We start from the raw sequence: 27835 nt of genomic DNA on the forward strand, positions 1-27835 counted from the left end.
AGACTGCTTTTTTTTTTTGCCTGGATTTCACGTCTTTCTTTCCACTCCATAAGTACTCCGGTAACTTATCAACCCTAGCGTGTCCGGTTGCTAAGCGACGTCAACGTCTTTGGCGGACTATTTCTCTGCTGATTAACACTACGAAAGGTAATTGTAAAAAGACACACCGTGTGAGGACATTGTTTCGTTTTGGCAAGGAGCGGTGTAATAAGCGGGATAATGTATTAATGGGCCGTCAATGGCCGGTAAGATGGGTTTTTGTTTTTAGGCCTTTGTTTATTTTGTCTTTACAGTTTAGCATGACTGGCTTATTTGACTTTATTTTTGATGGCTTATTTATCTTTATTTGGATGAAACCGAAAGCATTCAGTTTGTGTCTGACCTTAAATAAAAAAAAAGGTTCTGAAAACATCATTGCCTGCCTATTGACATCGACTGCCCTCTGGTGGACAAAATATATACAACTTAGGTTTTATACCATATAGGTCTTACTGAAGGCATTTAACGGTCAAAATATTATTATAAATATTCGAATACTAATATTAATAAACAAACAAACTTCAAATATGATTTTTAGGCAAAAGTCAAAGCCCTAATGTATACCATGGTGTTATAGCGCCCATGCTTATCTATACCAACCATATTGGCATCATACCGATGATGCGAATGTTCACCAATCATGTGGCTGTTATTCCAACCATGCTAATGTAGACCGACAAGCTAGTGTCATAGTGACCAATGTAATGTTGAATGCCTAGCTAATAACCATGCTTATGTATACCAATGATACTCGTTTCATAGAGAACATGCTTTTGTTATAGCGCCCGTGCTAGCGTTACAGCGTCCGTGCTAATGTATACCGCCCATGCTAGTGCTATGCAAGTAAACCAATGTATACCGCCCATGCTAGTGTTATGCAATTATACCAATTTATACCGCCCATGCTCCCATATACTGTCACATGCCAATGTATACCGCCAATGCTTAGATATGTCCAATGCTAACATATCCAATGCTAACATACACTGTCCAACGCTAATGTATACCGTCAATGCTTAGATATGTCCAATGCTAACGTATCCAATGCTAACATACACTGTCCAACGCTAATGTATACCGCCAATGCTTAGATATGTCCAATGCTAACATATCCAATGCTAACATACACTGTCCAACGCTAACGTATACCGCCAATGCTAACACACATAAACCTGTGATGCCGTATGCATCCGCCGCCGACATACGGACCCCGCTGGAGGACACTGACCTGCACCACCTCCTCCCCTTGAAGGGCCTCTATCTGTCGCGGCCGACGCTGGCGGTCACTGTTGCCGTGGCCCAGCTTCCCGTAGTCCCCGTCACCCCAGCTGAACACCTCTCCGCTCTCCGTTAGCGCCATGGAGTGACCGTCGCTGCCGCACGACGTCACCAGCTGGGTCACCACAAAGCCTTCGGGGTACAGGGTGGCGCGTCAGATATTGTAGCGTTCACGGAGACATCTCCTCATCAACTGAAATCCTCTGTAATTGCCGGGTTATTACCCACACATTGAACACACGTGGCAAATGGAGAACATTAAAACACAGCTTTGCACCGAGGACGTGGAAGCAAAGCGCGTTGTAATAGTAGTACCTTGCAGGGCAGAGACGACGGTGAGAACGTGCAGGTCGTCCGAGTTGCCCTGGCCCAGGCGGCCGTAGCTTCCCTCCCCGCAGGCCAGCACGGTTCCGTTGGGCTGGATGACGAACGTGCAGTTCTGACCACACACCACCTGCAGGAAAATGGAGCCAGCAAAGGGTAGTACTGGATAGTTTACCATTATTATAGTAATCACGACACCACTGTTTCGTGTATATTATTACACAAGCAAGCAATAATATTACACAAGCAAGCAAGCAAGCATCACTGAGGTGCCAACAATGATGGAAGAGTGTCAGTTTCTGTCAGCTGTACATCAGCTTCCTTGGAAAAATGGCATCTGCTGACAAATACCCGGATACCCGGACGTTGCCCAGTCGGACCTACCCGAGGTATAATTGTCATTCTACAGTGTCAGTAGACAGTCAATAGACCGTTGGATGGCTTGTTGCCATTCTGAAAGACTTCATTCACAAACGCGTCATGTCACTGGGCATGAGGTGAAGCACTATGTGGAGGAGGTTGTGGCCGGCAGCTGGCTGAGCGCGGGGGGGTCATTACCTGTTGGGCCTGGGAGAAGGAGGGAGCTGTAATTGGCACCAGGATGTTCCTGCCAGCCTCTGCCAGCTGGCCGTGTCTTCCGGCACCCCACAGATAGACGTCACACTTGCCTCCAAGATGCCAGTCCTGCCAATACACGCAGGCACAACCAAACAATATGAGAGGGAAGTGAAATTTAGTCAAAATAACTATCCTAGTAACCACCGGGCAAGAAATCAAACAGTTCTGCAATTTAATACATTCCAGGCATTTTTCACAGTTTGACCTAGCCAGACATTAAATATTAAATCCAACAGAAAAAAAATAGGAAAGTAGGTAGTTACCTCTGGTCTGAAAGTGGCCCAGGACATGATCTGTTCATCCAATCCAGAAGCCCACTTGCTGTTATCCTAGAAACAAACAAAAGGGAAACCGCTCAATACACAACTGCAGGGGGAGAGCATTTAGATTCGGAACGTACGCAAGTATTTGCAAGTGCTTTCCTCTCATTATTTTCTTATGCACTTGACTTTTATGTCATCAGTCTTCATGTGTGTATGGGAATTTTTAGATCAAGAGGTCTACACAAAAATAGGATAAGCGAGTTGGATTACAGAGGAGTACGGCAGAAATGGTTCATACTGCCAAACTAAGTTATTCTTACTTACCTAATAACTCGTCTGGATAAAGAATGTATAGTTTTTGTTCAGCATTAAATATCCACGACACAAGAGAAAATTGTGATATTCATTGTTTAGGCTTTGAGAACATATCTTGGCAGATGAGAAAATGAATACCCCGTCCAGTATCCCGTCCAGATATTGACGTAACGATTGACTCCTCGGCTCTACATCTGAACCATTAACATTAAACACACACACTCACCATGAGCAGGGCCATCTCGTCTCTGGGCACGGGCTCCATGTCGGGCACACTGAAGGACTCTGGGAAGGTGGCGCCACGGGCCAGGGCCTCGGCCGCCTTCACGGTGGTGGAGAAGCAGTCTAGCCACGCCCAGTCGCTGGCACACCACACAGCCGTGCCCGACTCAGGGGTCGCACAGTGGCGGAGGTGGGGCGCCACTGGGGGCTGGCACAGCAGCTGATCCAGGTGGAGGCCCACGGCCAGGGAGGCCAGGCACTGCATGTAGGGGCTATGGACCAGCTGCTCCCCGCAAACCACGTGGGGCTGGGAGAGGGGAGGGAAAACATTAATTTACCTGCATTAACCTGGTAAGAATAAAACCTTTAATAGGTGGGAACCCATGTTGGCAATGGCATGCTGGCAACGGAAAGCTAGAAATACACACACTTATTTTCTTGAGCATCTGCTAGAGTGGACCGGACAAGAAACATTTTTAAAGGTTATCTTAGATTGACATGGCTGGCCAGACTGTCTCTGGATGTTTACAAGGTGAAAACTCATGGTCCCTGAAATAAATCGCCCTGATTTACCACACAGCTGTGGGGCCACTCTAGCGGCATCCGCTTTTACTCATTTATCATTTGAGTTAATTTGTCAGTGAACTGATCCTGAGGTTATGATGAGATTGTGGTTCTTTCATACTCAACCTACTGCCAATCTGCACAGTACAGCGACTCATAAGAACACTTTTGGGGAACACCGACAATGTACAGTATGGATATGACAGTACCTTCTCGTAGGTGTACTGTTCCTGCAGCATGATGGGCAGGCGCTCCAGGAAGGCCCTCATGCAGGGGGCCATGTTGAGGCCGACCACCCCCTGTCTCCTCATGGCGGAGCGGCACGTGGCCAGCACATGGTTAGAGGCCATGAACTCTGGGGAGCAGTTCACTACCAGCACATCCTGGAGGAAACACACACGAATCAGATGGGCGGCAAAATGTTATCCATGTTGATAGGAGGAAAGAATAACGCAAACACAAGCTGTAGTCATGCATTCATACTTCTTCTGATCATTCACAACTGTAACGTTTGGTTACCATTCAATTTGTGCTGTGATTACTGATACTGGCCGAGTCAAGGGGCACTACGTACCTTCGACCTATTGGAGCAGACGGCCACGCCCACATCTGGGATCCAGACAATGTTCTGAATGGCACCCGATCCGGCAACAACAGTCTGAAGCACTGATCCGTTCTATTGAAGATGGAGTTAACCTCAGAATCACTTTCTTCCTGTAGAAATACCTCCGCTTGGGTCTAACAGTCTAAGTGTTTTGGTCTTTTTTTTAATAAAATATAGATAGCCAGGGAAATTCTCTGTTAAACACAAGAAGTCTGCTACTTGAGGTTAAAAGTGCCTTTACAGAGTAGTGGTTTTCTATTGCCAGGGCACCCTTGCTAGAGCGAGTGGGATCTTGGATGGAGCAACATCCGACCTCGAACCTACTCCTTTGGAACCCAATGGGTCATTTTTTGAAAGTCTGAAAGTACCACAGCATTTCCGGAGCTCCATGCAGAGTGTAGCCTTTTCTTCGTTAAAACACTGGTGTATACCATTTATGTGTGGATACCATTCTGTAGGTGTCGGTCAGTGTGTGTGTGTGCGCGATCGCTTTGAGTGTGCGTCTGAGTGTGTGTCTGAGTGTGTGTGTGTGTGTGTGTGTGTGTGTGTGTGTGTGTGTGTGTGTGTGTCCTACCCTCAAGGACCAGATGTTCATCAGCCCCCCCACTCCTCCAGAAGCCAGGGCCAGGCCGTCAGGACTGAAGGCCACCGTCCTCACGGGTGTGATGTGTCCCTTCAGCTGGAAAACACAGTGGGCGCCTCGCCCTGACCGCCGCCAATACTGCACACACACACACACACACACACAAATTACTGTGCTATGTATACAAGTATTAAATTACAAAGATGCATTCTGTTTGATTTCATCCTTTCAAACTTCTCTGGGTAGTCGATGTGGTGGTCATTGTTGAGAACAAAGGATAAATGTGGTAAAAACACAACACATTTAAGCCGCATTTAAGTACCTTAAACTTAGGTTTTTGCTCATTCTCCCAGCATCCCTCTGATCCGGAGGAACAGGAGTCTGGGAAGTCAGACGGGTTTTGGGGAACTGTCCAAACCAAGACAAGGCCATTCTGACAGCATCTGAAAGACACGTAAGCACACAGATGCAGAGACAGGTTTGAAATGGATTTCCTCCTAGGATTCCTCCTGCTGGAAATACCACAAACACTTTACACCTAAAAGGTAAGACATTCAGTCTGCACTGCTTAAATGTGTTGTGTGACTGTATGACAGCTTTAGATAGACCCTGTTTGGATTAAGTCTGCTATTAGAGATGTGTGTTCCAGAAGGAACAGGTGCGGTAGTAGTACAGTAGTAGTACAGGGGTTGACACTAAGGTTTCAAAAGCACTTGCCCATAAGTCAAGTGGTCATGTTCGACGGTCCCGAATGACATATTCAATTGCCCAAATTAAAATCAGAATCGTGCCAGGCCCCTGGCCAGGTTTTGGGGGGCTCAGAGAACTCATCCTAGCTCAGGCTGAAGCTTAATGTTAGCTTCGACACATGTACGTGTTTAAAAAATAACAAAGTCCAATGTTGCAATCTATTAAAGCCATCGCCCAGTTATATGTAGACCTGCATGCTTTTATCTGGATTTTATGCAGATAAATCAAATATCTGACGAATGACAATCAAAGAGTTTCCGTTGCCCTTTAGAACGTTGTGATTGTAAAATGTTACATCCATGCCCGTTGAAATCCAAGTAACATCATGCAGGTGGTTTTCCATGATGCAGATTATTCTGTCTTATACTGTCTTTAAGTACAATTAAGGTAAGGTAGGCATGCACATTTCTGTTGAATCAGCGAAATATTACACAAAGTGAAATTATGTAACTTTCTATTCCCATTTGATTGATAACTTAGTCAACTTCTCTGCAAATAGGCTTCTGTTTAATCTGTTTTATACATCTCCATGGATGTAAAGGAGCACACTGGCATTCATTCTATAGGCAAAGTATTATGCATGGCACAAAATCCATTATTTATTTGTGCCAGACCAATAGCCAGACATTACCGGCTACGGCGTCTCTTGTGTGCTATGTCTATCATCCTAACTACCCCCCCTCTGCAGTGGAGCACCTACGTGGCTAGCATGCTGCGAGGCTTGGGAGCTCGTCCAGGCAGGCTACACCAGGCCACGCTGTTCACCACGGAGGGGTGGCTGAGGCTCTGCAGGCAGTACCAGCCAGAGCGTGAGCCTGACTCAGAGTCTGGGCTGGCCCACAGCTTCACAGTCTCTTCTTTGGCACAGGTCAGCAGCAGCCGACCACTGGCATCCCACTTCATGCTGGTGATGGACTCCTGGAAACACACCGATTTAGTCCTCGCATAGACACTCAACCACCACTGCCTTGGTGAACATTCGATCTCATACCGTAGCAGCACCACATTGTCTGCAGTGTAGACTTATACAGGACGTAGCAAATTTGCACTGGTATCATTGACACGAGGTCGGCGATAGATAAGCGGCTTTTTTATATTTTGTCACGTTTCTTTACCTTATGTGCGTCAATCACCACGATGGCTCCCTTTTCCAAGGGCTCTTTGGATCCGATGAGCAGCTTTCCATCAGCGTAGCCCACAGCAAATGGCTTGTCCTCACTGAACCACGCTATCTGCATCACGGCCACTAATGTGAACCATAGAGTCAGCATTAGTCGTGAAACCCCACTGGAATGAGGGCTTCAACTGGACGGTCACTCATTGAATTGTGCTCACCGTCTTTCCTGCAGCAGTGGCCCAGCTCCGTGCGCTGCATGGTGGAAGCGTCCAGCACCTCGATGAGCCCCAAGGAGCCATCCATGCGGCCCACCAGCAGCAGGTCCTTGGGCTCACCGCACCACAGGGAGACGGCCTCGCCCTCAGGCCAGGCCAGGGCGGATACCCAGTGGGGCTGGACGTCCAAGATGCCCTTACCACCTGATAGGGGGAGAGGGGGGGGGAGCCTTGTCAGTCAGCGCAGGGTTCTGGATTGGCCAAATATTTTGACAGGGAGAAGGGATCTGTGCGGCAAATAAGGAGCGGTACGTGCGATGGAAGTGTAATTTGTAACAAATAAGTGAGTGAAATGTTCTGTGAAATATATGCTATGATTGACTGGGCGCCTGCCTCTGTGCGATACAATTTAGATTTTAGACTGGTCCCGGCAAATTTCTCACCAATCGGGGCATCTTGTCCCTGATTGGTTCAGGGAAGGAGAGGGAGGAGTGAAGGAGGGAAGGAGGGAGGGAGGGTGCACTGAGAGATAGGGAGGGTTTATTTAAGGGTGTTTATTTTCAAAACGTTGCTCTCTTCTGCCTCTCTCTTTCTTATTTCCAACTTTACCTACAGCACATTTAATCTTTACTGAACAATAGCGTACAGCATGGGTTGACGCCATGACAGGGTTGAACCTGCTCTTGACCCACCCAAGGTCTAGAATAAGGGCTGCTGATCATTGACACGCGAGAGGGAGGAGACTCTCACCACTAAGAAGTAGAATCAGTAGAAAATGTGTTTGTGAAGGCTAATGAAAGCGTGCTTGCAGACTCATATCATGGAGGCCTGTGAGCCAAGTCAATGGATAGATGGTGGAATCTACAGGCTCAGGCTCTGCTACGAGGTTTGAAAGCAGCTGATGACTGGACCACATTGTGGCCTGTGAGCCATTCAATCATTAATTCATTCATTCATTTTAATAGCAGCAATGCAGTTTGCATGCAATCCCATTTAAACACTCTGGAGTCCAACATAAACCTTCCACAAAATGGAACCAACAAAAAATCTTATTTTGAGGGATTTGAAATGTGTTAATTAAAAGTCTGATTTCGATGTACTGTAAACGCTGCGTTCACACTACGCGCGTCCGTTGAAGGATCTCATTGACTTTGCATGGGGCGCTCTCGAAGTGCATCGTGGGTCCGTCCGTTCTGATCAGATCGTGTTATGCAAATACACGATCTAACGCTACTTGAACGCTGTCCAACGAAAATCACCTTTTTGATACAGTCTTGGAAAACAAATGAATATGTTGAAAAGCCAGGAGGAAACAACGGAGAGAAGGGGTGTTTACCGTTGACCTGCCAGATATTGACCATTTTCTCCATGGCGGAGGCCAGGTATTTGCCGTTTAGGCTCCAGGCCAGCGAGGCCAAGCAGTGTTCACCAGGAGAGCCCAGGGAATTCAACCCCTCCTCTGAAGAGCTGTCACTGACCCAACAGGCACAGCGGGGAGAAGACACACACAAGAGCAAAACATTCACAGCACATGGGTGAACATGGACATGTAGCTGGAAAGCTGATACAGAAAAGGCTGCTACAGTCCAAAAACACACAAATAAGTTAGGTTTGCTTAAGGGCCGCTTTGCTCTGCAGTCACTGAAATGAGGGGGGGGGGGGGGGGGGGGGGACCAAGGGGATTATCATATTGGGCCTTACGTCTTGTTGAAGACGCAGGTCTGCTGCAGGGTGTACTGGTTCTTGGTTACATTCCACAGCCTAGCCGTCCCATCACTGCCGCTCGTGGCTAAAAGTCCTTTGGTACTGCACCAGCCTAATGTAATGACCTGAGCACAAAGGGCACACACATGTATATATACATACATACATACAGGCATATATAAATATACACACGCACACACATGTATATATATTATTATATTCAGCAATGGCATATTTCCTTTTTGGCTGAAGCAACATTTTCAAGTGAATGAACGAGTAAAACATTCAGTAGTCATCTGATGATTAGCCCCTCAATAGACATTTTGAGGACGTTTCAGTAACCAAGTCCATTCGAGGGTGGCCCGTGACCTACCCGACTCTGATGGGCCTCCAGCTTCACCATGGGACACTTGCGCAGATCCCCCGCCATGTCAGCCAGGGTCAGGGGCTGGGCGTGACAGTTGTCGCGGTCGTGCGCGGCCAGCGTGCGCACCAGCTGCTGCGCCGCCCACTGGCGGTGCTGGGAGGAGAGCCTGGAGGAGAGGCAGCACGCGGCCAGAGCGTTGGCCAGCTCCAGGGCTCCTACAGCAGGAGCATTGTAGGAAGGATGGGCATATAAATGCGCAATTAAACCTGCTCAAACACAAGATGAAGAAGATGTCTGGTGAATGAGGGGAGGGAAAAGGACAAAGGAAATACAAAAGAAAACAAAAATCACGTACAAAAAATGGTTTGATTTAAGTCGATTGCCAGCACGAAGCATTAACTGTTGTGGGTGTAAGCTCTTGGAATCAAAGAAATGCATACATTATAGATATCATTAACATAACATAAATAAACATTTAATATTTTGAATTGGACATGCTTTAATAAAATGATCCAATTTGTATGCATCAAAATGTATACATTTTACAATAATAAATGTGTTCACTTTGAAAAACGGTTTAAAGACTTTGCTTTACTCAAGCCAATCGCTACATTTATGTGCTTTCCATTTAGGTAAGATGTTGGGGTTCATCAAAATTGCAGCACTGTTTCACCTAAACACGCCTGCAGTGGAGGACAAGCTGATATTGGGCTTAAGTTCAGGGCTCATGGACAATTTGGGAACCTACTCACAAAGGAAAGGATCCAAACATCAGGAGCTACTTCCTTGACGGCATTATTTGGCTGTACTTATTTAAACCAGTCAGCCTTTTCCCACATGAAGATTATCAAGTGCAAATACCATTCCCCCATGAGTGATGGTCATTTGGAAGCCTGCTTGAGACTAGCTACCAGCAGCTACTGTCCGGACTATGCAACCCTGGTTGACTCCATTCAGGCAAGTCAACAGAGTATGTACTCAGTATGCAAATAAATATATGTTTAGCATTTTTACAATGTAGGTAGATTATTTTCACCTGGTCATTTTGAAAGAAGCTGCAAGCTGAAAAAGTGTGGGGACCATTGGTATAACACAAAGGTGTCTGGCGGATTTCATATACAACATCGCTCATTAGTGGTCATACACAACGGAACTAAAAAAGCATCATATAATGTCGGCGTGGGTCGTAACCATGGGGATGACACACCCCCACCTCTTTCCTAAATCTCTGTCCAAATTTTCTTTTGAATTCACATAATGTTTGAATTTCATCTGAATCAGTGTGCTCACTGGCTGTTTTAAAAAAATAAATGATATTGATGATGAATGTTGATGACAATGCAGCCTTCTACCTCTCCACAAACCTCTTTTCTCAATGTCTGTCTTGTCGTACGCGGGCCTAAGCCGGGCCCCTTTGTCCGCCAGCAGGGCCACCAGCGCCTGGGTCACCACGAAGTTGGGCGACGTGACCAGCTTGTTCTCTTCTGCCACGCCCCGCAGGAAGCTAGGCAGGAACTTCCGCTGAATGGGGTCGTCAACGGTGGTCAGGTTCATGCCCGTGGCAGCTGAGATCAGGTTCTGGGTAGAGGAAGTCAAATCTGAGTCTTTATTGAAATCCATTTTACATACTCAACGCTCTGTGCCCCATATAGTTCATGACTTAAGCTGTCTCCATTGTGTAATGTTGTCTGAAAATTTAGTGTACAAATCTGGTTCCCAACGTAGTGCACTACTTAACACCCATATTGCACCTTATACCTGATGCTGATATTTCCGCTATTTCTTTATATATATCCCACGATGCATAACTTTTTTTAATTGAGCGACCACAGGGTGACATCCAACAGGTGTTGGCTTGTTAGTGCGCCCAATAAACGTGACGTTTATTGGTCAGTGGATTTTCCAGCACATCCTACTGTGTGTGTGAGCCAACTCAAACATCGCCAAGATAAGATCATCTAACCCCAGCAAATGAACATTGCTGCTGTGCCCTCACTATCATACTATCAAGTTACAACAACTCTACCTGAGTGCAGAGTTGCACCAGCAACTTAGCCGCATTAGGGCTGTTGGAGGCCAGGCAGCCCACAGCGGTGCTGAGGTAGGCCAGGCAGGAGATGGGCTTGCTGGCCTTGCTCGCCCCACGAGGCCTTTCTGCGGGGCCCGAGCCCGTGGGGGGGCTGGTGGACAGGCCGGCGCGCCCCGCCGCCGCGAGACACATGAGCCTCACCAGCGTTCTGATGTCGGTCAAACCCAGGGACTCCAGGCCCGCCGCCAGACTGCAGCTGGAGCCACTGTGTGCCGCGGTGGAGCGGAGGTCAAACCAAGTGGGTTAGGGCGACACGTGACAACATTCGGACATCCTCCATAGCAGAATTTGGTGCAAACACGTTATATGTTAATGTGATAATGGGAGTGGACTAGCTCAGAGCGGGGTTCGGTTTTCCTTTAACAAGGCCTTGGGCCTCATAGGTTGAGGGCCCGCCGGAGGATGTGTACCTGACGGAGAGCAGCGACAGGGCCCTCATGACCATGGTGCGGGCCAGCAGGACCTGTGCTGCGGCCGTCACCCGACGCAGGGCCATGACCCGGTCGTGGGGGCTCTGGATGGCCGCAGCCTGCTCCCCCAGAGTCACCCTACCGGAGGAGCTCTTCTCTACAGAGCCTTGACATCCTGACGCGCACACACACACACACACACACACACACACACACACACACACACACACACACACACACACACACACACACACACACACACACACACACACACACACACACACAAACACACAAAACACGCCACGATGTGATTGAAAAATATTACCAAGTAATATTAATATATATTAAGTAATATTACCAAGAAATACACAACGCATGTATTATTGTTTTGGCTGTGCAGTAAACATATACAAATACATTTCCGAGCATAGATTTATTTGACCAAAGCAAATGTTATTACTTTAAATAAATGATCTATGATTTCAAATATATTCCATTGAACTAAATATTGACACTAATTAGATGAAGACCAGACTGTCAAAGAGTCTTGTCGAAAGGACGTTTATGCAGTGCAGAAGACATATCAGACCTCAGCGGCCCTCACCAATTTGCAGAAGTGTCTCTTCCATGCTGTTGGTGGCCGTCACCATGGCAACGGAGGCTCCCAGCGGGTCGCTGTCGGGGAACTGGACAGCCTCCGGGACAAGGCGTCGCTCGCCGAGACCCAGGGGGCCGGCCAGCATCTCAAACTCCTCCTCCCCGGTCAGCTTCTCGTCTTCGTCCACGTCCAGCATGTCCCAGTCCTCTGAGCCATCCCCAGGGCCAAAGAGAGCGTTAGTACATTGTTTGAAACGTACACACACATTTTCTGACAAACTCTAGTAATCTTCATGCATGGGTTGAACATCATCCGCCTCACCTTCATAGACGCTGTCCTGTTTTCCCAAGAGGTCGGGAGCCTGACCTTTGTATCTGACAAAGAAATAGTCGTATTACTCGTAACCATAACCTGATATGGAATTACAATCACTTCATCCGCAGGAGTGTTTACTGGCATGCATTTGTCAGTGAAAAAGAAAACGTTCAGAACCAGGTTAAGATTCGGTGAAAGGTCAACACTTGGCCAAAATTTAAAGGGCTTGTAAGCGGTTCTGTATTTTGAAGAAGCCTGCGTGTCTGTGGACTAGTCTACGAGTCTCGAACACATTTTTGGAGCCAATATACAGAGTATGAGATATAGAACAACACGTTTAAATCCTTCTGTAACAGCATCCCTTCTCCGAGGTAGCTACCTCTCCACGGACGGCACCTTGGCCTTGCTCTTGGCAGCCAGGTACTTCTCCCTGCAGCCGCCGCACAGTAGGTAGTAGGGGTTGCCGCTGCCGCACTCGCCCCCGAACCAGCCGTCCACGTAGGAGCCGTTGCTACGGTAACCCTGCCGGTTGGCGCTGCGGCCACAGCCCGGGTGGCTCTTCTTCATGTGCTGGTTGAAGTTGGCCACGCTGGCCTCGCACAGCTCACACACCACCACCTCATCTCGCTCCTCCGTCTCACACACGTGCTGCACGTAGGGGGACACACACACACAAGGCATTGCAACAGGATGAGACACAATCACAAGTTGAAATAAAGGACACAGACGAGGGTTAAAGCAACACATGCTTAATCCTAAAGGCCTGGGTGAGTAGGGTGAAGGAGGAGAGTATATCGCTTAAATACTATGTCTCCCATGATGCAGTTCAATTTAGAAGCTTCAGCAAGTCAATGTGTGTGTGAGAGTGAGAGAGAGAGAGAGATATGTCTTCTTTGCGTGCATCTATCATTTTAGAAGCAGGGTGTGTCAGTGGCATGTGGCAGTAGTACTAGGCCGTAGCATAGAAACACACACACCCATGTTGGCCAGTCCAATACCTCTGGGATCCACATTCCCAGAATGTCTGTGTCACTGGCCAAGTCCTGGCCGAACATGGCCTCCATCGTCTCCTCGTCCAGGTCCATCTCCAGCTCCTCATCCAGGCTGAAGTCATATAGGGCGCCAGGGTCCTGCTGCTGCTGCAGGGCAGACACCTCGCGCCGCGACTGGCTCTGGTGGGCCTGAACCGAGCGGTACAGACCGGCTGGGAAGAGACACAGACAGAGACAGCCAGAGATAAGGAGATCCAGAGTGCTTTAAAAGACTCTTTGACTCTGTGACAAAGGACATCTCCCAGACACCAAAAATCAGGGAAACGTCATCCATTTTACAGTATGCTAATTATTACGTGACACAAGCCGTTATCAGGCCAGCAGCTCAGCTCAAGGAAGTGAAAAACAATGTGAGGTTGATAATGAGGGTTGTAAAGATGCATCAGACCAAAACATAAGGGACGGTGCAAATCCATACAAAGTCAATGCAAAGATGCTTTTAGAGGTGAATTTCTGGCCAGAAAAACCTGCGGCGCGATTGATGAATGGCACAGGGCGAACAACCCGGTTTGCATGAATTTTACCCGCGAACAACCTTGCTCCCACATATTTTCGCGTGAATCTACCTGCGAGAACACTTGAAATATTTGAACTTTTCCGCAAGACACTTGGCGGTGAGAGCCAATCAGCGTTCACTCCCTGAAGTCCAGATTGAACCGCAACATGGTGGGAAAGTGATGTTGTTGGTGTTTGCGGACTTCCGGAGCTTTATAGTTATATTATTTAATATATTATAATATAATATATAATGTATAGATATTTACATAAAATCAGGGCCAAAAGTTGTGTGTGCCTCCGGATGATATAATGACTCCTAAGCGACGGAGTTGGGTTCTCCGACGTCTCTGATACTTCCACAACAAGTAAAGACTCGTAGTGTTCGTTGTCTCGGCCATGGTTGAGAATGAATTGGTGGAAAGAAACTTTGGAGTTCACAAGAGTAATGCCCTTCTCCTAATCGCACGGTAAGAGTGTGTCACTAGGGTCTCACCAGCTCGAGCGAGCAGGGTGCGTGCGGCCAGGTCGAAGCGGTGCTTCCTGCTGACAGCAGAGCGCCCCCTTGTGGGAGGGCCGCTGGAGGCCGACGCACTCTCCTGCTCCAGGACATCGGGACTGCAAGAGAGAAAAAACATAATTTTTAATTATGAGCTTTTTTCGCAGCTCATAATTAAAGAGATGCTGTTGGAAAGATTAAAGTGTATTTGAATGTCTTTTTTGAGAGAAATACTGTGACACTGCGAGGAACAACCTCACTAATCCGAGACCCTACTAGTGTTGTTAAGAATATAAATTCTTCGATAAATCCCAAATCATTCTATGGAGTTTCAATACACAAATACCTGTTGCGCTTTCTCGTTCTCTTCTCTCCGACAGCAATATAACACACGCATCGCTACAGCGCAAACATAGCCATGCCTCCCTCACTCACTCGCAGTGCTATTGCAGATTACCAAGACACCAAGTATGTTGCAGCATTACCATACATGGAAAATCCAGATTGTTCTACATAGATAAATCCCAGAAATTTGAACAAGTGAATGGCGCCCGGCCCGAATGGCGCCCGGCATCCCTAGTGTTTAAGTCGGAAGCCCTAGACCACCCCCTTGTGTACACATAACCGGGACAGGGGAGATATAAATGTGGGCCAATGTCTTCCAAGCCGCAACGTGGATCCACGCCAGCCTGGGGCACACGGGACCCTGGGTTCATGTGGAGCCTACCTCTCGCTGAAGCCCTCCTCCAGCTCGCTGGGGTCCGCGGTGGACATGTCCCCGGGGGAGCACAGGTAGGGGGTCCTGTCCAGGGACTTGCCGGTGGCTCCGTGGCAGGAGCCCCCGCCGCCGCCGGTGGAGCGCTGCCCGTCCTCCTCCTCCGTGCCGGGGTTCTCGATCATCCACATGGCCAGCACCGTGATGTTCTGGGCGTCCGCCTCGCCGCGGGCCCCTGGGGGACAGCAGCAGCAGGGCCTTTGGTTATCACTACAGCACCGGGGTGACACTGAGGCTGGCCGTCGGGTTAGGCTCCACATTGCTTGTTGAACAAAGGGCGTTAGCCACATGTCGTTAAAGAGCTGGACGTTTTGATAGTTTAATGGTTTCTGTAGCACAAAGTTTGCAGGAGCAGTTAACTGCACAAAACACAGGCAAACAGAATAAAGAAAACTTATGAAGAGCACTAGATGTGCTTGCAGTAGCAACAACATTAATAAATAATGTAATACAATGGACCTGGAAGGAACGGAAACTACATGAACAGACAATACTGCATTCAGTCTGTGGTTCTAATTATGGACTCTGCTGTGATTGACATCGAAGAGGTTCTCCAGAAAGAGACTGACCAGTAGCTTCCAGAGCCTTGGTGATCTGCTTCAGGGAGAAGCCCATCTCCAACAAGGGCACGATGGCCGGTGGAGGGGGGGAGGTTGACAGTCGGCTGCTGGGGTCCGAGAGAGCTGGGAAATACGAGTCACTGGTATGAATATAATAACATACTTGAGTGAGTGAGTGAGTGAGTGAGTGAGTGAGTGAGTGAGTGAGTGAGTGAGTGAGTGAGTGAGTGAGTGAGTGAGTGGGTGAGTGGGTGGGTGGGTGGGTGGGTGAGAGTCTGTGTGTGCCGCTTACAGGTACCGGTCCTGTTCTGGTTCCTAGAGGGCTGTGTGTCAGGAGAGGTGAGGCTCTGCCTGCGACAGACCTCGTCTGATGGGGAGGTGGGTAGAGAGGAGACGGGGGGGGTCTGAGCACAGCGGTTGGGGAGAACGGTGGTAGTTGGATAACTGGAAAACATTTGCCTGTAAAGGGAACATAAAGTCGACATGAGAGCCTGTCTTTGAAACCGAAACGGGAAATGTCTGTATCGCTAAGTGATACTAGATATTTACCGTCTTAATCTTACGCTGAGACAGGAGAAAGGTGGAGGCAATAGAGAGAAATATGTTTAGAAATTAGAAATGGGATTGGGCCTTGGTGCTCTGACCTGAGGAGGCTGAGGGGCATGACGCCCGGAGACTCGGTGGGCGGGGCGGTCTCCGTGTCGGTGACGGGCGTGGTGGCCGTGGTGGTGTCCTCCAGAGAGGAGCTCATGAAGGAGGTGGTGCTGGAGGCCGAGGGGCTGGTGGTCACCGGGGTCTGGGCCAGCGGGTCCCCCTCAGTACCTTCCCCCTCCCCCTCCGGCTCGGTCCGCACCCCTAAGCAGGACCAAACGACAGTGAGCCAATAGAAACATGCTTTGGTTTCATCCGTTTATCACCTGGATCGGTCATCAGAAAAACTGGTTCACCCCCAGGGTCATATTGGAAGTAAAGAAAATGATGTGATGACCACACAGTAAGTAAGCAAGCAAGCAAGCAGGCAGGTAGGTATTTTCAGAGCCCCTTTCAGTGCGCTTTACAGGGTAACAAGAAATACAGAATAAACAACACATACGCCAAACATTGTGCGATGGTTAAGTCCCTGCTAGCCCCACTCCATGAGATGTACAGCCTGAATCCGGCCGGTGTCTTAGCGCTGCTCACCTCCACCCTTGGCCTTGGCTCCGCTGGGCTCCTCCAGCAGCCCGCCGACCACCAGCTTGTAGACCATGGCCTGGGCGCGCTCCAGGTCCCCCAGGCCAAGAGCCCTCTTGATGGGCGACCGCATCACCGCGCGCTTCACCATGTGTCGCATGAGGTACTGCAGCGCCGCACGCATCTCCACCTCCTCCTGGCACACGGGGGACGTGGCGGTCGCAGCGGGGCCGGAGTTAGAGTTGAGGTCGGCGTTGTGCCGGCTGGCCGCAGCCTCTGGTAGCACCTTAACGAGGGAAGAAGGGCAATGAGCGCTAGCTATCTCTATATCTCTATCTATATATATGACGTCCATCGTTATGAAAGCCATGATTAAATTCAAGGGTGGCGTTAAACTAGGGCTGCACAATGAAATGCATATTCAACACAAGTAAAATTGTATCCTCTGCAATTAGTTAAATCATGCAACGTTGCATAAAAAAAAAATGCTGAAAAGAAACGAAAAGTAACTTTTCATGTAATTTCCATGAAAAACTAATATAAAACATTACAACTCAGCAAAATAGTGCACTAACGAATGACGAGTGCCATGCTTTTAAGGGTGCAAGATCTGTCCCTGTGCAATCTGAGTAATCACTACTGCTAAATATATGAAGCAATGTGATATGGTTTCACTGCGAATCTGTTAATCACAATGATTGATCAGTCACAATATTGGGCAGTCCAAACCAAATTATAAAGGTTGTCCTAACTGCGTGCCCTGCGTTGCACTTTGACGGGGGCATCCTCGTGTTGATCGTGTACCTTGGGTATGAGCAGCAGCTCTGCATACTTGCTGCAGCTGAGCAAGGAGCTCAGGGTCTTCATGGCCCCCAGGTAGAGATAGGACAACTGCACCGCGTGCATTTCAGACTGCGCCGAGAGCGAGGCGTCGTGGCCGCGTCCACCGTGCTCATGGACCCTTCTCCTGATGCCCTCCCCGCCGGGGGGCTGGTGAGGCGACCCGGGAGCCAGGACGCTCTCGCTGGCCACCGGCCCGCCGGCCTGCGGGGGCTGCTGTGGAGACCCCGTGGCGTAAAGAGAGATGTCGTTGTCTGACAGGGAGTTGGGCGCGGCGTGCGTCTTCACCTCGTCCAGGCTGTGGGAGACCCGCAGGTCCGATGCAGGCACAGCGACCAAGGGGGCAGGGTCCTTGGCAGAGTCAGCCCGCTGCTGCCGCTGCTGCTGCTGCTGCTGCTGCTCGGCCTCGGGCCGGTCGTCGCTGCCCGCCGACTCAGGGCCCGCCGACGTGGCGCTGCGGTGCCTCTTGTCATGGCGCCGCAGGCCCAGCTTGGCGGCGGCGGCGTCCTCCTGGACGCTAGTGAGGTAGGTGATGTCGAGAAGCAACGCGGCGGTCAGGCCGCGGAAGCGCGCCACGTCGAAGGGCATCGGCTCGCAGGGCTCCAGGTTGTACAGCGGAGTGTCACTAGGCGACCAGAAAGTTGGGAAGCTTTAATAAAAGGTGGCGAGGAGGCGCAAAGGTGACGACAAGGAAAGAAGGAAGGAGAAAAACAAAGTGAGGGAGAGGGCAGGATAGAAGAAGAGCATGCGTGGCTAACGCACATCAAGAAGACGCCATGGTGGATGCAATGGTGATGCGTGCAAAAGAGGATGGTCAGAAATGGTTGCTCCACACTGGATCAATGAAAAGTTTGATTGATGCAAGGGAAAATTATGAGATAGAATATCCATTAGAAAGCCACGAAGTAGAGAGGCAACGTAAGCACTCTCATGGCAAGCAAAGCATCAAAAACCTTCTAAAACCAATTTCAACATAGTAGATATTCCATGTAAAATTCCAGAGCACGTGGCAACCAGTGATAAAAATGTGGCTTTGTTTCTTATTTATGTATATTTATCAAGATCAAATATGCAATGTTGAATAAAAGTGTGATGTTAACACAGTTAACAGCTGTGGGTTAAACGGAAGTAAAAAAATGTAGTGGTAAGCTGCTTGGTCAGTGTTGAACGAATGAATGGTTATTATGTTGCACAGCGGTTACAACAACTCTATGGCAACAGCATCGATGGTCAAACTTCAGAGAACGGCATGCTCATGAGCATGCTCATAAAGCGACCTTGAGTGTGAGGAAGGCGCTTTATAACATAAACTTATTATTATTATGCTCTTTGTGAAAAAAGGTCCATCAGAAAGAGCTTAGTAAGAAAAAACGGATCGGTACACACGGACCACAAGCGGCGGGCCCCCCAGTGGTACCTGATGGTGATCTCCGCCTCGTCCCACTGCACCTTGGCCGAGGTGCTGCCCTCCTTCACCACGCCCAGCAGGGTGGCGTGCCGTCCCGTCTGCTTGTGCACGCAGCGGCCCCCGACGCGCAGGCCGCCGTCGGTGCCGCCGATCACCGCCAGCACGGGCCACACCTCGGTGCACAGCGTCCGCAGGTGCTGCTCCGAGAGCTCCCCGAGGCGGCCCTGCCGGCCCCGCTCCTCCTGGCGGGCGGCGGCGGCGGCGGCGGCGGCATCCTGGCTCTCCCTCTGGGCGTCGTGCTCCTCGCGGCTCTGCACCGAGCGGCTCTTCTTCAGCCTCTGGCCCCCGCCGGTCGCCGACTCCCGGAAGCAGGCCTTGATGGTGTGGAGCCGCTCCACCATGACCTTGTTGATGCGGTGTGTCCAGTGGTCCGAGCGGTGCAGGATGCGGATGAGCTGCGTGGTGGCCTCGGCCAGCACCGTGGCCACGGGGCTGCAGACCGGGTCGCCCGGCAGCAGGTCCCGGGGCGTGCCGCGCATCTGCATGTCGCAGATCTTCACCTGGACACACGGGTGGGAGCGTTTCGGGTTCAGACGGGGGACATATTAGGAGGCAGGCAGGCAGACAAACCGAAAACCAAGAGGTTCGGACGCTGGTTCAAGATGTATACGCAGGGGTTGAGAGATGTAAAATTACAATAGGCAGCCTACCACTTTGTGCACTTTCTTATTACAATACTTGGGCAAACACAATTTGTCGTCGTAGCATGACGACTACACTATTAAATCCTGAGATGAATATTACGCTTGGACAGATATTACATTTTGTTCAATGTTAATTAGTGTAAACCCCAGGGTGTCTTACCTTCTCCCCTGGATTACTGCTGTAGAACATAACACAGGGGTAGAGCTCAGTGGCGTCAACATCCTCAAAGGCCAACTTGGGTTCCTACGGAGAGTTGTTGGGTCAACGCAGTAGATATTTGTTATCTACAGTGACTACGGGTTGCACTAGGGATGTCACAATACCAGACACTTCGTAGTCAATACCAATACCAGTGAAATTCCACGGTTCTCGATACCCAATTCAATACCACAGTAAAAAACAAAAACAGAGCAATAAATCCCATGTACTTCAACATACACTCATTTATTAAAAACATTACAAAAAACAGTGGCACTGGAATGTAGCCTTCAAGTAATGAATAAAAATAAACCACTATAACATTACAAAAAAAGAACAGTGGAAAACAATATAAAGTGCAAACTGAGGCATTATTCCTTCTTCTTTCTAACATGGATAGTAAATAAAAAGACGTAAAAGACTTGTAAAATAAAAACTCCATCAAAAAACCCATTGATTTCTGTTGGAAGACTCATTACTTGTTGACCGTGAATGGAAAGGGGGGCTGGTTGTAGTCTTTTCGCTCGGTTCTAGCCCTACGGTTGAGACGGAGAACCGAGCGAGTTGGAAAGAGGGGGGAGGATATCTTTAAGATCCCAATTATAATCACAACTACACCAAACAAAAGACCGATCTTGTATCTCAGAAAATGACAACCTTAATATAATGTGCATGCCATTGGTGAATTGACCGTCATTCAGTCCCCTCCCTCTCCCAGTCTTTCTCTCCCTCTCACCTCGCCGTTCTTGCCGAAGGAGATTGTGCGGGCCTCCATGTCCAGCACGCAGGTGATGAAGTCCCCCTGCGTGAAGCTGCTGAGGGTGAGCGTCTGCTCGCTGTTGTGGTAGAGGTTGCCACTGTAGGCGCGGTACAGCCACATGTCCGAGGTTGTGCGGTGGTTGAAGTCGTGCACGGGCCAGCGGGAAACGCCGACGCATGTGCCCTCGTTGCCCCGGTTCTCCTTCACGATGTAAAACTTTTAAAAAAATAAAAAGAGAAAAAGGCTGTAGTGTGTTGTATGGGTTTATGAGTCAAATGGAGGGCCTACCGGCTGGATGCAGTACCTTCAACACGGTATAGTACAGTCCTTAAGGACATTAAGTTATCTTGTATACAGTGTAGATTCAGACAATATTCCCAAACCCTTACTAAAAACCTCAGGAATAAATACATATGCGTATGCGACGAAGAGGAGCCCTCTTCATGGCATTGCCTGGTGTTTTACAGCAATACAATTTTTTATTACAAATAATCTTCTGCATGTGACCAATGTGGAAGGCTCTATAATCTCCCAAACTAAACTTCAGAATATCATTTTCAACTGTATTTACCATTCAAGCCAGATCTATTTACAGGCTTTATATTTGGCTGTAGCGGTGGCAGCATACCTTCCATTGATAGCATCCAGAGGAGATCCCTGTGGAGGCCAGACCGTAGCCTTTGCCCCCGCTGCCGTGGGTCAGCCCCTGGCTGTTCTCCACCACACAACACTGGGCCTTCTCCGGGTCAAAGGACACTTCCTGGATGGGCAGGTTCTCATCCTCCTCCTCAGCGTCACCCTATAGGTCAATCCATCCATCAGTCACTCAACTGGCCGCCAAATGGTATTGGAGGAAAAGAAGGTATGGTTGGTTCGAAGCGTACCTGGAGCTTGAGCTCCTGCACACTCTCTTTGACCTGGATGGTGTGCTTGGCCCGGGCCACGGGGGCCTCCCACATGCAGTCGGACAGCAGGGAGAACAGACGCTCCACCACCTGGAACGCAACGCAGGACGAGGTTGATTACCCATATAAAAATCGAATTTGCCATCGGGCAACATAAAGTTGCAAGGGTATAGTCTTATGTGAAAGTGTGTATGGTATTAAAGCTGTACTCTCGACACAGTTCTGTAGGTAGGTCCAAAGCAGGACAGACTCTGGCGTGTCTTGGAGATAGGCCACAGTGATTTAAACCATGGAATTTAGAACTGAGCTCTCTTCAACAACTTCTTGTTTGTAGCTCGAAGCAGGTCGAACAGTACCTGGGTGATTTGGTCATCCTCTACATTGGCCTCGCAGGCAGGCAATACGGCCTCCAAGACATGGAGGGCAAGGAGTCGAGTTCTCAAGTTCCCCACAAGAGGGACTCCTGAGAAAGGATAGGGAGAATCAAGGGAGATATTATTGTGAGATTCATTGAAAGTTATTGATTCATTCTTTTTGCTATGCGAGTGAACCGCACCTGAGCAGCATTTCTGGGCTGCGATATTAAGCAAGACTTCTGTCCATTTGGGGGAGGCCATCTTGGCCTGGATGGCCTGGGAAGACACCACTCTCCTGAGGAAGACCAGGAAGTCTCCTAGGTGCAGCTCGGCCGTGTGCTGCTTCCGAAGCAGAGCTTAAATAAAGAGGGGGAAATCATCGTTACTACTAGCGTCAGTGCACTCAATTTGAGGATGATTAAAGCTGCTTCCCCTCCTTGTGGAGTGTGAAGCGGCTGAAGATCAGCACAGCTAAATCTGAGGCCATGACTCTCAGCAGGAAACCAGTGGATTGCCTACTTCGATGTGTGATGACCGAAAGGACGAGATCGCAGAGATTGCAAGCGGCCGAAATAGGTTTTCTCAGGAGGATGGCCGGCATCTCCCTTAGAGATAGGGTGAGAAGCTCAGCCATCCGAGAGGAACTCGGAGTAGAGCCGTTGCTCTTCTGCTTAGAAAGAAGTCAGTTGAGGTGGTTCGGGCATCTGTTAAAGGCCCACTATGCAACTTTTTTAGCCAAAATTACATTAAGTATGCAGGTTGAGAGTTATGCTGATGGTTCTGCATCCATTTCTGGGTCGATTGGTGGGTGTGTCATTTACCCATGTCGCCTCTCCAGTGAAAAAGCGCATATGCAACTTGATCTGTTCGGACCGACACAATCCGGATGTGATGCAGCGGAAGTATCCTCGAAAATGTAGTCAGATTGTAGTTTCGAAAATGCTTTACGGCACAGACACACACCCAAACATGGCACCGGCTAGATATAAACAGCCAGTTGCGAGGCAATTGTTGCATTCATCATGGATCAATCGACTAATGGTACGGCCACACCAACCGCGTTACTCGCGTTGGATAACGCGAGTAACGCGCCTAACCTGACGCTTGATCATTGTGTGTCACAAAAATGGTTAAACGCGCCTGTGGCTGCGCTAGAGTCCGAGGTAGGAAACCCAAACGCCGCCGTGTTTGGGTGCATGATAGAGTTTAGATCAGGTTAGATTAAATAATCTCGGATATAAATAACGATCTCATCTCATCTCATCGTCATCCGTTTATCCGGGGTCGGGTCGCGGGGGGAGCAGCTCAAGCAGGGGGCTCCAGACTTCCCTTTCCCGGGCCACATTGACCAGCTCTGACGGGGGGATCCCGGGGCGTTCCCAGGCCAGTGTTGAGATATAATCTCTCCACCTAGTCCTGGGTCTTCCCCGAGGTCTCCTCCCCAATGGACGTGCCTGAAACACCTCCAAAGGGAGGCGCCCAGTGGGCATCCTTGCCAGATGCCCGAACCACCTCAGCTGACTCCTTTCTAAGTAAAGGAGCAGCGGCTCTAATCCGAGTTCCTCACGGATGACTGAGCTTCTCACCCTATCCCGCGACGCCAGCCACCCTTCTGAGAAAACTCATCTCGGCCGCTTTTACCCGCGATCTCGTCCTTTCGGTCATCACCAAACCCTCATGACCATAGGTGAGGATAGGAACGAAGATCGACCGGTAGATCGAGAGCTTTGCCTTGCGGCTCAGCTCTCTTTTCGTAACAACGGTGCGGTAAAGCGAACGCAATACCGCCCCCGCTGCTCTGATTCTCCGGCCAATCTCATGCTCCATAGTACCCTCACTCGCAAACAAGACCCCGAGGTACTTGAACTCCTTCACTTGGGCTAAGGACTCATAAATAACGATAATCGGGTTAAATAACTTCACATGGTGTGTCTGGTGTGTTTCCAGCATTCGTAGTGTTGATCAGGAGAGAAATAGTCCGCCAAGACGTTGAGGTTGCTTAGCAACCAGAGACTCTGTCCATGCAAGTGAACGGAGCGTTCACTCTTCGTCATAACTATCAAACCGAACATCCTTCACATTCACCGAGCGAACATTATGAAAGTAAAATGCACATTTCTCTCTAAAAATGTTTCCATAAACGCATTTAATGGCGTAACTATGTTACTATTTCCACCCAGAATAAAGAAAGATGTCGGCCGTATGCTTCTGTGCAAGGGTCACTACAGTAACGAATTGCTTTACGGCACAGACCCCCAAACACGGAACCGGCTCGATATAAACACAAGTAACTAAGGGATTGTTATATTCATCATAGATCAGCCGACTAAAAAGAGACAGAGAACCCCAATGTCGGAGGAACAGAAGAGAAAAGGGAGACTGACCGACAGAGAGGCCAGACACGAGTAAACGTTGGGCAAGCTTTTCAGGAATAGCGTGAACTGAAAGAAAAAGAAGACTGCAAATCAGACGCCGACTCGGCCGTGTTGCTTTTGAAATTGAAAGTACCCTTGGGTGAACTTTGTCTTCGTGGTATTCTTGATTCTGATAGTCTCTGTACAAATGTGTTTGCTCAACCATTTAGTTGTGAGCCCTGTAAAAATTGTTTTCTCGACCGTTTTGTTGTGAGCCCTGTATGTTTCTAGCTTGCTTGCAACCATATAAACACCTTTGTTTCCATGGGTGTTTTGCTGTTCGTCTGTCCCCCAGATACAGACTGAATCCCCGAATCCAGGTTCTTGTTTATTTCGATTATTATGTTGGCCAAACCTCTTACACTGATTGTTCTGTTCAACCTAAGATATAACAATTATAACCTAGGGTATAAATTCTCCCGGTGAACTAGAAAAAAAGGATGGATTTATGTTTATTGCAATGCAAATACACCCTTTTAAAAATGTATAACCTTGCCTAAACTTTATGAACATCTACTTCGGACATGGCTCCACGCATTCGCCGGCTTCTTTGAAAACAAATGCACATGGCTCGCGTAGAAGTGAATGGGGAAGGGACGTCAACGAGTTGTTACGACAGTGTTGTGAAATATCTACTACGAAGCTGTAGGGGGCGCTGTGTAGAGAAATGTGCGTGCCAAAACCAAGAAAACAGCGAAGATATTCCCGAAGTTGCATGGTGGGCCTTTAAAGATGCCCACAGGGCACCGCCGTAGGGAGGTGATCCAGGCATGTCCAGTGGGGAGGAGGCCTCGGGGAAGACCCAGGACTAGATGGAGACATTATATCGCAACACTGGCCTGGGAACGCCTCGGGATCCCCCCGTCAGAGCTGGTCAATGTGGCCCGGGAAAGGGAAGTCTGCGGCCCCCTGCTAGAGCTGCTGCCCTCGACCCCGGATAAGCGGTTTTGAAGATGAGGATGAAAAGTACCTACAAAATGATTATGATGACAATTATTTACTCTCAGTTTACCTCTGATGTCTTTTTTGTCTGCGTCAGCACCATCGTCTTGTTTGGTGTCTTCTTGGTCCCTTCCAGAGGAGAGCAAGCTGACGCCAGCCTGGGATAGCAGGTTCTTCAGCTGACTGCAGAGCAGGTCCAACAGAGACTGGACAACCTTGGGACCCAGCTTGTCTGCATATGTCCTGCAAGAACCAGAGAAGACAGCAGTTGTCAACATCATGCCTGGGAGGATGCTAAATTGCTTACAAATGTATATTTAGTCAATAAGAAAACATTTAATAAAATAAATAAATGTATAAAAATTATGAGACAAAAAACTAAACCAACTACTATTGAGATTGTCTCTCTCTCTCTCTCCTTCAGTGTCCCTCACCCAGTGCTGATGGCCAGGATCTGCAGTAGGCGCGTTGAGGCCACCTTGAGGGCCGTGCTGAGCTGGGACACTCCAGGCTTGTGCAGCAGCTGCAGTGGCTGACCCAGCATGGTCTCTGTGCCGCACAGCTGGGACAGCACGTTGAGCAGCCCGCTGGAGATGGCCAGGGACACGTCCACCGGCTGGTAGCGCACGCTCAGCGCAAAGACAGTGACTAGCAGGAGGCGCTGCTGAGCTTCTACGGTGATATGGAAGAAAATAATAGGACAGAACAGTGACGGGGGGATATAGTGTTTAACCGGGTAAAGACAACAGCAGCTGGATAGGGCCCTTAAGGTGTATTCACAACCAAAAAGAAGGTGTGGCATGAATCCATACAAAGTCAATGCAAAAAGACGCATTTAGAGGCGAATTTTTCGCAAGAAAAACCTGCAGCGCGAATTGATGAATGGCGTGAACACCCTGGGTTTGTGCGAGTTTTAATTCCCAACATTTTGCGTGATTCTACTAACGGCAGAATAGACTATCAGCATTTGCTCCCTGAAGTCCAGAGTGAACCGCAACATGGAGAAGAAAATGATTGTTGCCATTTTCAAACACCTGGAGCTCTAAATCTATATAGCATAATAATCAATATAATATACAATATCACATCATACAGTGTGAGCCTTCGGGTGATATTATTAGGGGTGCACAAAAATTATCGGTCCGATAATTATCAGTTTTGTTTTGAATTGTTAGCTTAAGGATGACGATAATAACAATGGTGGGCGTACACATTTTCACGACTGTATGTCAGAAGGCTGAGGATTATTGAGTCTTTAAAGTTTTAAATTGATTGCTTTAGCCCATATCGTCCTATTTTGATTAACTTAAACCTGGTTAACCTTGACCTATGCTTATTTAAGTCCACCAAGTTTTTTGATGATTGACTCAAGTTGAGCCCGCCTTTGGTCACCTAACATTGATTGGGCTAATTTGGACGTCCAGCCAGCATTTTGTTACAGGTTCTGGCTTCCCTAGGATTGTTTGCTCAACATGAGGAGATACAAATGAAATGTCTACAGGATTTCATGACTGTAGGTGAAAGGGGCCACCCAATGTATGCATTTTCAGTTTATGGTTATAATGCCCCCATGGGCCAATCTGGATAAAATTATGAGAGGTTGCATTTTCAGTTAATTGTTTTAGAGCCCCATATAGCCGATCTGGATACAATTTGGAGATGTTCATATTGACCCTTGTGCCTTTGACTCCACCAAGTTAATGATTGGGTTAAGTTAACCTCGACTTTTGGCGTAAAGTAAAATTTGGACGTTTTTGAGCCTCTGGCGGCCACGTTGTTTTGTCAATCGACTTGCAGTTGGAACTTTGGCCTCCAACTTGTTCTAAGTTGGTCCTGCTCAAATCAAACATTCCGTCTAATGAACTGTGGTTATTTTAGTCACAGGCCTCGCCCATTTCGATGCCACACCCTAAACGAAAATATGTTGACTTTATTTAGTTCAGAATGATTCTGAACAACTTTTGTATTGGACTCAAGATCATAAGAGTCCATTTGGATGTTGATACAAGCATTTTAAACTTCCGCGTTTTAAACTTTTAAACTTTTTTTTCTTTTTAACTTTTTTGGTTGTTTTTAACAACCAAATAAAGTCATAGGTCCTTGAGGTATATTTGTTCACCATGAGGATATGCATGTGTGAACAAAGTTTCATGACTAAGTCAGAGTGGTTACGAGATATGTTTGTTCAAAGTTTGCATTTTTGGGCTGTTGCTATAGCGCCATGTTTGGGCCAATAAGTGTAATATTTGCTCTCTGTTCATCTTGGGTCAGCCTCTACAGCTGTACTAAGTTTCATAAAAAGCATGCGAGCGGTTTAGGCTGTGTAACTCAAGCGTGGCAGAATATACTGCCTAACAATTTAAATAGGATGCCTTCAC

At 48.4% G+C, this 27835-nt stretch overlaps 1 protein-coding gene across 9 annotated transcripts in view; it reads right to left on the reverse strand.

Moving 5' to 3' along the window:
* The window catches only part of herc1 (HECT and RLD domain containing E3 ubiquitin protein ligase family member 1), a 65752-nt gene that overhangs the window by 11699 nt on the left and 26218 nt on the right, over nucleotides 1-27835 (reverse strand). For 5 of the 9 annotated variants that reach the window (XM_030376252.1, XM_030376249.1, XM_030376251.1 and 2 more), the window contains 38 exons: nucleotides 25892-26129; nucleotides 25528-25700; nucleotides 22302-22457; nucleotides 22102-22208; nucleotides 21725-21835; nucleotides 21469-21639; nucleotides 20817-21056; nucleotides 20042-20125; nucleotides 19187-19737; nucleotides 17734-18418; nucleotides 16939-17215; nucleotides 16401-16611; nucleotides 16049-16215; nucleotides 15766-15879; nucleotides 15149-15371; nucleotides 14419-14540; nucleotides 13353-13579; nucleotides 12755-13023; nucleotides 12382-12434; nucleotides 12067-12267; nucleotides 11463-11637; nucleotides 10990-11257; nucleotides 10328-10541; nucleotides 8970-9229; nucleotides 8594-8721; nucleotides 8229-8365; nucleotides 6896-7096; nucleotides 6676-6806; nucleotides 6261-6478; nucleotides 5133-5253; nucleotides 4802-4948; nucleotides 4198-4299; nucleotides 3833-4006; nucleotides 3064-3366; nucleotides 2523-2588; nucleotides 2200-2325; nucleotides 1633-1771; nucleotides 1268-1449 (listed from right to left, as the gene is read on the reverse strand). In XM_030376252.1, coding sequence (XP_030232112.1) covers nucleotides 1268-1449; nucleotides 1633-1771; nucleotides 2200-2325; nucleotides 2523-2588; nucleotides 3064-3366; nucleotides 3833-4006; nucleotides 4198-4299; nucleotides 4802-4948; nucleotides 5133-5253; nucleotides 6261-6478; nucleotides 6676-6806; nucleotides 6896-7096; nucleotides 8229-8365; nucleotides 8594-8721; nucleotides 8970-9229; nucleotides 10328-10541; nucleotides 10990-11257; nucleotides 11463-11637; nucleotides 12067-12267; nucleotides 12382-12434; nucleotides 12755-13023; nucleotides 13353-13579; nucleotides 14419-14540; nucleotides 15149-15371; nucleotides 15766-15879; nucleotides 16049-16215; nucleotides 16401-16611; nucleotides 16939-17215; nucleotides 17734-18418; nucleotides 19187-19737; nucleotides 20042-20125; nucleotides 20817-21056; nucleotides 21469-21639; nucleotides 21725-21835; nucleotides 22102-22208; nucleotides 22302-22457; nucleotides 25528-25700; nucleotides 25892-26129 — 7472 coding nt within the window. The remainder of the gene's footprint in view (nucleotides 1-1267; nucleotides 1450-1632; nucleotides 1772-2199; nucleotides 2326-2522; nucleotides 2589-3063; nucleotides 3367-3832; nucleotides 4007-4197; nucleotides 4300-4801; nucleotides 4949-5132; nucleotides 5254-6260; nucleotides 6479-6675; nucleotides 6807-6895; nucleotides 7097-8228; nucleotides 8366-8593; nucleotides 8722-8969; nucleotides 9230-10327; nucleotides 10542-10989; nucleotides 11258-11462; nucleotides 11638-12066; nucleotides 12268-12381; nucleotides 12435-12754; nucleotides 13024-13352; nucleotides 13580-14418; nucleotides 14541-15148; nucleotides 15372-15765; nucleotides 15880-16048; nucleotides 16216-16400; nucleotides 16612-16938; nucleotides 17216-17733; nucleotides 18419-19186; nucleotides 19738-20041; nucleotides 20126-20816; nucleotides 21057-21468; nucleotides 21640-21724; nucleotides 21836-22101; nucleotides 22209-22301; nucleotides 22458-25527; nucleotides 25701-25891; nucleotides 26130-27835) is intronic. The other 4 variants (XM_030376255.1, XM_030376254.1, XM_030376253.1 and 1 more) reach the window with 4 other exon arrangements.

The sequence above is a fragment of the Gadus morhua genome, chromosome 14 (genome assembly GCF_902167405.1).
Source record: "Gadus morhua chromosome 14, gadMor3.0, whole genome shotgun sequence".
Classification (NCBI taxonomy): domain Eukaryota; kingdom Metazoa; phylum Chordata; class Actinopteri; order Gadiformes; family Gadidae; genus Gadus; species Gadus morhua.